Source organism: Fundulus heteroclitus, chromosome 10 (genome assembly GCF_011125445.2).
Source record: "Fundulus heteroclitus isolate FHET01 chromosome 10, MU-UCD_Fhet_4.1, whole genome shotgun sequence".
NCBI classification, from domain to species: domain Eukaryota; kingdom Metazoa; phylum Chordata; class Actinopteri; order Cyprinodontiformes; family Fundulidae; genus Fundulus; species Fundulus heteroclitus.
Genome location: NC_046370.1, coordinates 30,775,815 through 30,788,839, shown reverse-complemented (window position 1 = coordinate 30,788,839; position 13,025 = coordinate 30,775,815). Strand labels below are relative to the sequence as shown.

The following is a 13,025-nucleotide window of genomic DNA, read 5'->3' as shown; positions in this document are numbered from 1 at the left end:
TGCGTCTGAGAGCAACTTGTTTTGGTGCTGTCCCTTTAAATCTAAAGGAGTCACCTCATACCCCTCCCCTCTCTTGATCACAGATTGTTCTACTTTACTCTGTTCAGCCAGTTGTGTAGTTTCCTGGGGTATGGTGTAATGAACAACCAAACATTTTGACTTATCTATTTGTAGCTTTGGTATCCTTCAACTTGGACTACCTAACTGCTCCGAAAAAAAATAAAAATTGTGGATTCATGAGACCATGGTCTTGTTTAGCAGCTCTACAAAATATATCGGGACATAATTGTTCAAATGTTTAAAAAGAAAACATAAGGGAGAACAGAGAAAACTAAACAGCTTGACAAATATGACCTGAACAGAATATAAAGATAGCTACGCAGCTCCTGAACAGATTATATTCAGCTTTTCTGCACTCCTAGAGACTCCGAGCACACAACAAAATGTATTTAAGTATTAATGTATTTTTGCATGATATGTCCCCTTTAAGGGTTTTTTTGCAGAATGAGTCTTATCTAAGGAGTTTAAACATCCATTAATAAATGAAAATGAAGTTTCTATATTACAAAGATGCCATTTTGTCAAATGAGTGATCTGATAAATGAGTAGAAATGATCCAGACTTTCACCTTGAGCAGAACAGTAGGTCAGCAGCACGGCTAGCAGACCGAGTCCAGCTAAGCACCGGATCGACCAACTTCCCATCTCCCCCCTGCAAACCAAACAAAAACAAAACATTTAACACTTTGGCACACCCTACAGCCGTCACAGACACTGCAGAGAAATAAATTGTATAATACGGTTATAATACTTAGATATTTTTTCCTTATTAAACTGTGCCGGGTTCCAAAACATATAGACTTTCCAGTCCCACATTCCCACGTCCTTCCAGACTTGAAATGTCAAATTCTATGTTAAATATAAATATATATAAATAATATAACATTCTTAACATTTGAATACAAAGCTTTTAGTGGACTGGGGTTTGTGAGGTTTTATTAACTGCATGATCCAAATATTATAAAACATCCCGAACGCTAAAGTTGGCTTCCAGTTTGCCAGCTTGATAAGGGGCTGTTTTACTCTTTAGTTTATTTTATTTTTATTCTCTTTGTGGACAAACTTAGACCAGCTTGACTTAAAATCTTTCACACTAGGCTTTTCAAATTTATACCGCATTGTTTAAAATAAAATAAAAAGACTCTTTAGAGCACAGCTTGTGACCTTTGATGCCTTTATTCTGTTTAAAATTGTTCTGGTGATGTGGTGAATCAAATATTTAACATGTGATTTAAACAGAGGTTACCTTAAAATAAAAGTCCTGTATTTATTTCCTAAATTGGGATTTGTAATTTTTTTACATAATAAAATGAGTCTGCCAAGTCTGGAATATAATACATTTTTTTAAATAATTTTAACTTTAACTCAATTTTCTTTTATCCAGGCCTGGGAAATGGTTCAGACAAATTTGGTTCCAAGACTGAGTAGGTAGCTATTTTACTGTCCCTCTGAATTAAAGACTATAATAAAAGCTGTAATAAAAAGACTTTTATTACACCAGAATAAAGCCCAACGCAGAGATTTAATATTTCAAAGTTGCTGTGGTGTCTACGGGCGTGGTGTTTTCAAATTAATTACGGTTTTGGAGCTTCAGTTTACAGTTGTTACACTTTTATTCAGTGTAGACAAACAGAAACTCCCAAGTTCGAAATTATCCTGTCTAACAAAGTGATACATGGTTTAAGTTCATTTCAGCTCCATTCGAAATGTGCACAGCAAAAATCTAGAAGAGCCAGCTGGTTTAATAACGTGGCTCCTCTAAAAGCCTTGAAATAACTCCTGGTTGCTTTTCATCCAGTTCTAAGCCGGTGTACAGTTACCGGTATTTTCCTCTAATTTCAGAACCAGTTGAGACACGATGCAGTGCGGTCGGGGAATCGGGATGGGATGGGACTGATACAGGGTGGGATCTGGAAACGTTCCAGGCAGCGTGCCGAGGGCGCTCCTCGCTATCAGACCGCAGGATAATTTCCTGCAGGAATCTTGGATGGAGGACAATGTGACAAACCAACAGAGGCAACAACTCCATTAAACGCAGGAGGTGCACGACGAACAAAGACTGCTGTGTGCCGCGAAAGGTCTGTAATTGTCTCAGTGGGCCGCGGGGAAAACAAATGGATGATTTGTGCCTTGGAGGGGGGAAAAAAAGTCAAATCTGAGAAGGAATTTCTCCCCGAGGCGAGAGAATGACCGGTGCGAGTTAAAAACACAGCCTGGAAGCACATGGGAAAGGCAGGTTTACGCCTCTCTGTGAAGGAGAGCTGCCTACAGGTGTGTGTGTGTGTGTGTGTGTGTGTGTGTGTGTGTGTGTGTGTGTGTGTGTGTGTGTGTGTGTGTGTGTGTGTGTGTCAGCAGAAGGTATCACATAAATCACAGAGCACATACGATCAAGGCAACAAACCATGTGCTCTTCTGCAACCTTCACCACGAAGCAATCAGTACAAGCGAACGCTATATTTTGCTCCCACTCTGACAGAAATCGCACACAAGCGGGCCCTTCTGACCCAAAATTACAGCCCCCAGTCCCTCGTGCTGCTTTTCTTTGTTCTGAAAGCTTCTCCTAGCACAAAAAAAGGAGGAGACTTTTGGCTGAGTTCAACGCCGGAGCTGTTGCTCTTCAGACAAAAACAGACTGTCCCCGCCAGGTGAACGCACCGCCAGTGGGTGTGGGCCTGACCCCTTCATGACATCACATCAAGGGGAAAAGGGAAAGTGGGGGTTGTCTTTAAAAAAAAAAAAAAAAAAGGTCGGAGGGTCAAACTATGACGGCGATGGCAGCGACAAATAGAAATCCCAACCATTTTAGAGATTACTGTGCTCCTCCCTGAAACAAAAGCCCCCCCTCCCTAAAAAAAGACCCCACAACAACCAATTAAGACTGCATTTAATATCCTTTCTATATAAAGGTCACTGTTTGGTCCGATCCAAATTAATTCTCCACTGCTACACTGATAGTGCTACTTTAACGACGGCAACAAAGTAAAGTCCCTCTAAAAAAAAAGGGAGTAAATGAAATCAACAGCCAGCCCAAGGCAACAGCAAACAAAGGATGCTGCTTAGGACTTCCAGGCCAGCAGGGGTCCCCCAAGAGCAATTCACCTCTTACATGGAATAAAGTTTTCTAATTTTTTGATTTGGGGTATTTTTTATGTGAATTCTAGATTTAGGCATGTTTTAGGATTTAAAGGGATCGACAAATATACTAAATTTAATGGTACAATAACCAGATTAGCTATCGTAACACTAGTGATTCACTGCTGCAGGTCAAATCAATTCTGTTGCTTGGGTCTGCTGGAGGCACACTGTGACTGCAAATATACTTTTTTTTTTTACTTATTTAATAAACTATTTTATGTTGGTTAAAAAAAGCACAACTAATGATAATTGGTTGCCCCTCATTCCAGAGCAAAAAAATAAAAAAGTCTTTATTGACATGATGCACACCAGACATGGCAGCCAGATCAAATGAGAAGAAGAAGGAAGAAGCTGTTCATGATTTCTTTTTCTCTATCTATCTATCTATCTATCTATCTATCTATCTATCTATCTATCTATTATTCATTTATTTTTAAAAAGTGCTGTGAAGTGACCCAATGAACCCTTCCTCTGTGATTTGGCCAGTTTGATATTGAATTACAAGTAAACCCACTAGGAAAGTGAACGGCTCAACGAGACGACACTAGTAGTGCTGAGGTGGCTGGTGGGTGATGAGCTCCCCTCAAAGGAAATTCTCTTTGGGCCCCCAGACAACCTTGGACTGGCCCTACTTTGGGTCTGCGTATTACTCTTAATCCGTTTGGTGCCATATAACGTTATGAAACAGACACTTTACAGCCACTAACCTCGCCCCAAAGGTTGCACCACACAGACCTGTCACTTTTGCAACACTCAGACTTGAGGAGCAGTGAAAACAGCGGCGTTGTTAAGAAAGCTATGAGTGAAAACAAAGGGCTTACTGATCAAACAAACCTCTTGAGAGCCTCGGCGCCCAGTCCAAGTCCAAAAGTCCAACGGTATGGAAGAAAGAAAAGTATTTCCTCTTTTTGCTAGGTATCCACCCGGGTTAAATAAAATCTCTGTCCCCTGTGTCCAAGTTCAAAGTCCCCTTCAAGAAGGAGAAAGAAAGGAAAAAAAAGTTCCAGTTCCTCTCCCTCTGCTGTCTCCTGTTTCTCTCCTGGGGAGGCGCAGTGCCGTCTAATATTTACTTCTCAGCTCTGAAACTGAGCGAAGAGCGTATGTTCATGTGTCTGCTGGAGGGATATGGGAGCCTCTGAGGCTCAGAGTGAATGTCAGTGGGAGTGCTGCGACCTGATCCTTTTGGTTCTGCGCGCACACACCCACACCCCTGTCCAGGTAAGCCGCTGCCAGGGAGAGAGTTAACTCACATCCGCCGCCTCCCACCCTGCTGCAAGTTGGAGCTCCACACCTCGATGTGTCAAGCCCCCCCACCCCCCCACCCCTCCCGGCTGCATTCCACCCCAACAGGAGTTCACCTGTGTGGGCTTGAGATTCTGGAGCCAGGCCCCTCTCTCAAGCCACCTCCCAATCTGTAGGGAGTGGCACACATTGAAGAACGCTGCCTGCAGGCTATGGGAAACTGCTTTGTGAGTTGTGTTTACTCAACCATGTACTCATGCTAACGGGTACATTTTCTTCTTGGCAAAAAATCTCACACCAACACGATTTACCACAACTCTTTTTTTTTTTTTTATGACACTTATGCTGGGATGCAGCTCATTTCGTTAAGCAACGGAGTTGCAAATAAGCAGGGGTATCTGCACGCCTGCACAGACAAGCCCACATGGACCGTGACGCTGAATCCTGATGCGTGCCGCGCCAAGGAGCTTAACAACTTTTTGTATACCTTTAACTATCTTATTGACATTTTGAGGCGTTAAACAGGCCTACACACCCAGTATATAACATTTTACAATTATTCATATTTACATTTAGGCATTGTGGTACGTTAACATCTCTGTTATGGGTAAAGAAATGTTTACAATGCATTGGACATTTCAGCCAGTTTACGTTATATGAAATAAAAGAAAAAGGAGGAGGGGGGGCCTGATTCCATTTAAAATTGAATGGTGAGTAGCAGACAGGACCTTGATATCTATGAGCACCTCTGTAAATGTTAAGATTGTCTGAAGGATTCAGCTGTGGGTTGACAAAATGTCAAAAAGGAAAGACTTCAGGAGCAACTGGTGCTGCATATCAATCTGGGAGGAATACAAAACCGTTTCCAATGAAACAGTCCGAGAGATTATTCACAAGTGGAAAGCACTTAACACGACGGTCAATCCTTCAAAGAGTGGCGGCGCGGCAAATATACACCAAAACAGACCAAGCAGTGCTCAATTAACTTAACACAAACCCAAGAGCTCGGATTGAGATTCCGCATGCATCAGTTTCCCAGACTTTAATGGGAGCAAACTATGTGACTATGAGTACGCTAGAAAGACCTATGGGGAAATGTTTGGTAGAAATGCACAGGACCAGATTTGGAGAAAATTCAATAAGGCGGGAGAAATAGCTGGACATGTAACGTTAAACTAACTGGTAGAAAAGGAGGATTTCAGATGACTTCCAGCCATAAAGACCTGTGCACCTTGTACAAACATGCAGGTCTAACAGGGACATGTGGCCCCTTTCACAAAACACAACACGACGAGATTGAGGCAGCTTTTTGTTAGCTTTTTGTTGACGTCGACGCCACACCACACCTCCTGTCGTTCCACAATGCTGGCTTCGTTTCTGAAAGCTCGCCGCTGTGAGGGAAATCACGTCTCAGGTCAGAGGGACCTCAGACGTGGCTCTTCTTTACAGGGGGGGCGATTGTGTGAAAGAGGCTGAAGATTGGTGGTCCCTTCATCGGGTGAAACTGGTCGTAAATGCCCAGCCACTTAGGGGAATGGCATGATCGGTTGGGTTTATTATCATTTTTGAGAGATCTAAAGGGTTGGTATTATAAGGGCTGCAATAAAATTCCCGAGGGCACACCAATCACAGAGCTCATACGGTCTTTTATCTGCCTAGCAACAGAGCTAATTAAAGAGGATGAAAACTGGCTACTTTCAAGGAACATCGGGAATTCCAATACTCACCAAGGGGTTGCTTATTTTTTAGATAACAATTAAACAAATATTTTAATATACAATTTTTATTTTTTTATTTTATATCATCTATTTAAAAAAAACGTTTTAAAACATTAGCTGTGCTTACCTCTTTCTAAAACCAAATGTTCTATTTTAATGTTCTGTCACGTAATACCTGAATTATAAAGCAACAATTTACCACATTACTTCATGTTAGCAACAAGGATAATTTTGCTTATTTGTTGAGAACAATAGTAAAAACGCATCAGTTCTTTACATTGTGATAAGTGTTTATGAACCCCAGCACAGAGGAACACAGTAAAGTGTGAATTACAGGCGGGGCCACAGCTACATTCCTAAACAGTGAGAATGGAAATCCTGTCTTTACGTTGCACAAAAACAAAAATCAGCGTCCAAAAACGTTCAGGATGTCTCTCATTTGCAGAGCTTTGTTGATTCTAATAGAGAAATGTCTTTTATTATGACACATGGTGCAAAAAAAGCCCTAAATCCAATTCTGTTAAAGTGTTAGATTCTTAAACAGATCTGGATTAGATGCTGGATTTGGATTGGATCTGTTTGTCATTTAAAGTGTCTTGATATGGTGCTTGCTGTGAAGCATGCTATGTAAATAAACCGGACTGAATTGCACCGAACCGAGTTGAACTGAAGCGAGCTGAATCGAAAACAGGTGCGGTGTGACGTTGCCATCTCTTTTTTTCTTTTTCTTGGGTACACCGTGGAGGATGGCAGAAGCAGGCAGGAATGGACACATCCCACTGAAGCATCATATTTTGCTTTTAATAGGAATAACTTTGTCAATCCAAATAAAGGACTTCATTTTCCATTATTGGCTTTTTTTGTTGAATGTAAACATTTTGTTTTTCATCCTTCTATGCTCCGACAAATATTCCCAAGATTGTTCACAGTTAAAGAGTAAACTTTGTAACTGGGGACTATAAAACTAACCAACCAAAGGTCCAGTCACAGAACCCGGTGCTGATCTGGGAGCGGAGTGACTCCGAGGTGAAAGCAGCTCTGTTCCTCTGTCCTGGACATACCCCACTGGACAGCGGCGCTCCTAGCAACCGGATCTGGTCGGACATACAATGGAGGACTCTCACTGCAGCACAGGGGAACAAAAGCTCTTCAGTAGCGACGCCTCCCTTTCTGTCTGAAGGTCTCGGCTGACACTTAGACAGCAGAGCAGTTCTGAGCAACACTTTCCCATCTACCATAAGAGGATCTGTGGCCACTTTAGGAATATGGAACATTTTCATTAAAAAGTAAAACTAGTAGAAACAGTTCAGCACACTTAGGGCCAAGTTTCTCAGTGACTTATACACAAATTGCGTTCATTTTGAAGAACTGGAAGCATGTATGAAATGAGTTTGAAGTATACTGTGCCCCTGAAATGAACCAGTCTCTTATTATGATGCAACAACATTTTGTCAGAAAGAATTAACACCCCATGATCTGTAAAAGCCCCTGGAATAAATAAAACAGACTGTGAAGATGTGACAGATATTTGGCCTGTTGCCTAATACTTGCTCGGTGGAAGCATTATGGTTCCTAACTCCTTTAACTGGCACTTATACTTTCTAGAACAAGGCAACACAATATATCGCGACTATACAGTCATCGTAATACCAGTGTCCCTAATATTAATGCTGTAAATACTGTCATTACCGCAGTATTTCTTGGCTACTATATTACAACCTACATACTTTTAGGGGTGTAAATCACCAGCTTTGTCACGATATGATGTTATAGCGATTTGTCTGGACGACGATACGATATTTATCGACATCACAAATTGTTTATCACAAATCAATTTGTTATGATTTCCGATCGATGCGATCAATATGGAGCAATATTATCTGCCCAGCTAACACCATTATTTCCGTTGATATCAACTCACAAATACATTTACAGGACTGTCTCAGAAAATTAGAATATTGTGATAAAGTTCTTTATCTTCTGTAATGCAATTAAAAAACATGAAATGTCATACATTCTGGATTCATTACAAATCAACTGAAATATCGCAAGCCTTTTATTGTTTTAATATCGCTGATTATGGCGTACAGCTTAATAAAACTCAAAAATCCTATCTCAAAATATTAGAATATTTCCTCAGACCAAGTAAAAAAAAAATTATTACAGCAAAACAAAATCAAACATTTGAAAATGTCCATTAATGCACTCAGTACTTGGTTGGGAATCCTTTTGCACAGATTACTGCATCAATGCGGCGTGGCATGGAGGCAATCAGCCTGTGGCATTGCTGAGGTGTTATGAATGCCCAGGATGCTTCAATAGCGGCCTTTAGCTCATTTGCATTGTTGGCTCTGGTGTCTTTCAGCTTCTTCTTCACAATACCCCACAAATTCTCTATGGGGTTCAGGTCAGGGGAATTGGCAGGCCAATCAAGGACAGTAATGCCATGGTCAGTACACCAGTTACTGTGAGAATCTTATGTCGTCTCTTAACCACTACCATACTTGTGATTTAGTTTACTGAACCAAGCTGAGTGTTTTTCAAGGCTCAGGAAACCCTGCAGTGTTTCCAGTTAATTAGACGATTCAAGTGATTAGTTGAATAGCCTACTAGGATACTTTTTCACGATATTCTAATATTTTGAGATAGGATTTTTGAGTTTTCTTCAGCTGTACGCCATAATCAGCGATATTAAAACAATAAAAGGCTTGCGATATTTCAGTTGATTAATGAATCCAGAATGTATGACATTTCATGTTTTTTAATTGCATTACGAAAAATAAAGAACTTTATCACAATATTTTAATTTTCTGAGACAGTCCTGTATATATTATTTGACCATTTTATTTTTAAGCTCTTACAGGTATCTGGGATTTAAGTCAATTGATCAAACAGCATTCTTCTAATTTTAAAATAATATTGACAGATCACCTGTTTATACCATAGTCTCATCATGCCTGAATTTCAAAACACAGGCACGTCTTAAAAATGACAATGTGGTTTGATATTTTTATTTTGGATCGATGTAATTGCATCATTAATCGTTGAATAGATATATCAATGTATTCTCACACCCTACATGCGTTCACATCTTGCATGGCCATGTGATATTCAGGCCGTTGGACCGAGTCTGACTCCGGCAGAGCCCTGAATCCGACGCATACCATGTGGCACAGAGGCTAAAGATGAGAAAGAAAGTAGAGAAGGACTGTGTATTCATCACAACTGGCATCATCAACCCATGATCTTTGAATACAGTGCAACCCTCGTCGAAAAACCTCACAGAACACCCATGGATAACATGGAAAGCTTAAGTATAACAAAGTTATTTTTAGTTACTACAGCAAAAAATATACTTAAATAGGCAGCATTTACCGGCTAACCAACATACAGCACAAAGTCCAAGTCGAATCTGTTTTTGTAAGTCGCGTGTGATTTCCGTCACAGACTCCCCATCGGCGCCACAAACAGGCCCGTAACAGCTACTGCAACATCCCCACGCACAAAGACGTTTCTAGAAATTCAGGCATGCTTACATTGACCTTCTTAGAAAGGAAAAAAATAAATAAAAAATAAGATTAGTTTAGAAATAGTCTGTAAGCCTTGAAGTTGATATGTACCCAAACATCAAACTATTACAATTTACATGTAAAACAGAAACCAGTGTGGGGAGGGCACCAAAACTGGCTCTGGTCCAAGGGCCCCAGTCCAGTTAAGTCCGGGCCTGCACCAACCGCATCGGTTTTATAATTCAAACCGGGGGTTTGAATTCAGATCTGCGGTTCTGAACATTACACAAACAAACACACAAGTATTTGAGCATGAAGTGAACTACTAAAACTATAAAGAAGGTTTAGCAAGTTTTTTCTGGAGATTCTGTGAGTGAGAAGACGCTCCAGAAACCTCAGATTAGCCTGCGCTAATCGACTGTACAAGAAAGGCTATTGAGTTCAAACATTAAACCTGATGAATGTCCAGAATTACAGGACATCTTTAGAATTTGGGTAGAAACCGATACAAAGTGTAAAGAAACTTCCAGCAAAGCACATTAGATCGCTGATTTCCATCTTTATTCATATTTTAGATCAAATAAAACCACCTTCATTCATGGCTAACAGGGTACTTACAGTAAACGAGATGCTGTGGTGCTGAACTGGACTCATCAGCTGAAGAGACTGATTGAGGGTGAAGCAGGGCGCTGGTAGAGCACCACCACCCACCCGGCCAGCCTGGAAAACAGAGGAAAAACAGCATTAGTTACTGCTTTGAGACACAACACCCCCTCCTCTCTCTCTCTCTCTCTGGAATAACTCCACCCTCCACTCCCCACTGAACCTTTGAGTCTGGGGTCAAGTCTGTGCTCAACTCTTTTTGGACCACTGACTTCATTCAGCGTGCAGCTAATGGAGTCTGTAAAGACCCCAGGGCCGGCCCTAGGCACAAGCGAACTAAGCGGCTGCTTGGGGCCTGGTGGCCAGGGGGCACCCCGATCGTTTATTTTTTATTTATTTTTTTACAATTAAATAACTTAAACAAGTGATATAAATGAATGAATGAATGATGATGAAATCATTTATTTAATATGTTTTGTGACAGTTTGTATTCAGAAGTTTTAATAAAAGAGTTTATTTATTTTGTATATTAATACATAACCTCACTGTATTTGTTTATAATATTCGCTATAACATTATAGCCTGACATTTTTGTCAATAATCTTCTAGCATAGGTGATTCTGCATGCTGAGAGGGGGGCCCCCCAAATCAAATTCTGCTTAGGGCCCCCAAGAGACTCAAATACTGCGAGCAACAGACGATGGCAGCCAACCAGAACCGCCATTACCAGACTGAACCTGACGCATTGCTTTGGGGGAAAGTAATGGGACGGCTACATCTCCTCAGTGACACGGTTTTTAATTCAGTTTATCGCTACAAGAAGAAGAAAAAAAACTGATTTTGATTGTTCACTCCACACCATGCAGGCCCATTTGACAACAGAAAGGTAACAGCGAGCTCCTGTAACCCAGAAAGTGAATGTCTTGCATGAAGGTTTCCTGTCATTCCTGGGGGTTTGCTCAGTCCGAACAGGTTCGGTTCTGGGTGTGGCTCGTGGGCTCAGGCGGCTTCCTGTGATCGACACACCTGCAGCGAGGATGATGAAAGCCTGTGAATCATCGCTCCCATGTCCCGACCCAGCAGGGAAACGTCTTAGATGGACTCCAGCCCTGAAGGCAACGGCTTTCTAACATTCCTCTTGTCCATGTTAGGCTTGTAACTCCTGCATCCGTCTTTACATTTATCCTGCTATGCGAGCGTTACAAACACATCACCAACCTGTGCATATATCAGGTGACCATGACCTGTGGCAACCTGGACACAGGACTCTTACGGCTGTCCCCTTGCTGCTCTTAAAGAGTGTCTTCTCTAATAGTTTTCCCACTTAACAGATTCTCCCACCTGAGCTTTACGTCTCTGCAGCTCCTCCAGAGGTACAATGATCCTTCAGGCAGCTTCTCTAACAGGCGATCAACTTCTCTAGGCTGTCAGATTATGTGGATGTCCATGTTAGGTGTGTTTTCAGTTCAGCTGTAGTTTATTGTTTATTGTTTATTGGTGTTCTCTATTAAGCCCCTGATACAAAAGCCATAGCTATGATTCTATACCTTGCTAGCACATATGGCTTATATTCATTTATAAAACACGCTGCCAATATGTAAAAAATTAGCCAAAACAGAAAAGCTGAGAGGAGAAAAAAAAAATTTTCTTTAGCTGTAAGCAGAACATTATGTATCAGGCCTGAAAATATTAGAGTGTGTGTAATTAATCTATATGTTTCATAACGTGATTGGAATTACTGAAATAAACTCTTCAATATTCTGATTTGTTAAATATGATTGAGTGGAATCAGATGCGTTTCACCTGTATACATTATTTTGAGGCTTACTTTTGTTCATATTCATGTTCTTTTCAGACTTTTGTCCTCTTGTTGCTGCACTCATTAACTGCACTAACACAATTAGAAAAATGGTGTCAGACATTTCCAATAAGGTGTAAACTAGTTTTTGTATTTATCCTGTTACAAGATCATCTTCAGCATTAACAGATTTCTTCCATGTGCACATCAAGAAAGTTTAGGCGTTGCTTCTAAAACAGTTTAGCGTGGCAGATATTTATGTGGTTCTGAGTAGATATCTACAATCGATGTGTATATATGCGTCTGGTATCTGTGAAAAATATGCAAAACCTCCACCAGAGCGAAAAGTACCTGACTGGTGTGAGGTGGAGGTTCAGGCATTTTTTTTTTTATTTTTTTTTTACTTTTCTTCAGTACTTCATTCCAGGCTCTGCAAAAACATGCATGGGTACAAACAGAACGCAAACATTTGCTCATGCGCTGAACCAAATGGATGGCTTCTGTCACAGCTTGTAGCCAAGGGTGTGTATGATTCAGCTGACTGTCATGAACATTCAGCTCCAAGCTCTGAGCTGTAAACCTCAGAGGCAGCCCGGCGCAGATCACACCTGAAACGTCTCCATGTGGAAAAGAGCCGACAGACCCATAAACCTGAGTGAAGTTATTGCGCAGGTTGATCTCTGCAGCTCCATTAAAGCAGTTTAAAAAACAAAAAGTCTAGTAAGTCCTAAGCTCTGTTTTTGAATGCTTTTAATGACATTAGAATGTAAAGCTAGTTTTAAACATTCAGAAAAACCTTTTCATGCTGCTTTTGGCAAAAGCTAAATCAAATGAGGTGTTTTGGAGGCTAAAAAAAAAAGCAGCTTAAAGTCCACCTGGTGCTCACGTGTTTTTCCTCAACAACTAAGGTTGAGTCAGTGTGTCGCTCTAAATCCAACAGTCTTAAGTCTAGATTGGACCT

The 13,025-nt window shown here is 40.9% G+C and overlaps 1 protein-coding gene across 7 annotated transcripts in view; it reads right to left on the bottom strand.

The window, feature by feature from the left end:
* itgb4 (integrin, beta 4) overlaps nt 1-10,395 on the bottom strand; it is a 37,114-nt gene extending 26,719 nt beyond the window's left edge. For 2 of the 7 annotated variants that reach the window (XM_036142496.1, XM_036142497.1), the window contains exons 1-3: nt 10,282-10,395; nt 7,124-7,277; nt 629-711 (exon numbers count right to left, since the gene is read on the bottom strand). In XM_036142496.1, the coding sequence (XP_035998389.1) occupies nt 629-711; nt 7,124-7,260 (220 nt within the window). In that variant the 5' untranslated portion in view covers nt 7,261-7,277; nt 10,282-10,395. Of the gene's footprint in view, nt 1-628; nt 712-4,028; nt 4,444-7,123; nt 7,278-10,281 lie in introns of those variants that run through there. The other 5 variants (XM_021317253.2, XM_036142501.1, XM_036142500.1 and 2 more) reach the window with 4 other exon arrangements.
* Nucleotides 10,396-13,025: the final 2,630 nt, after the last annotated feature.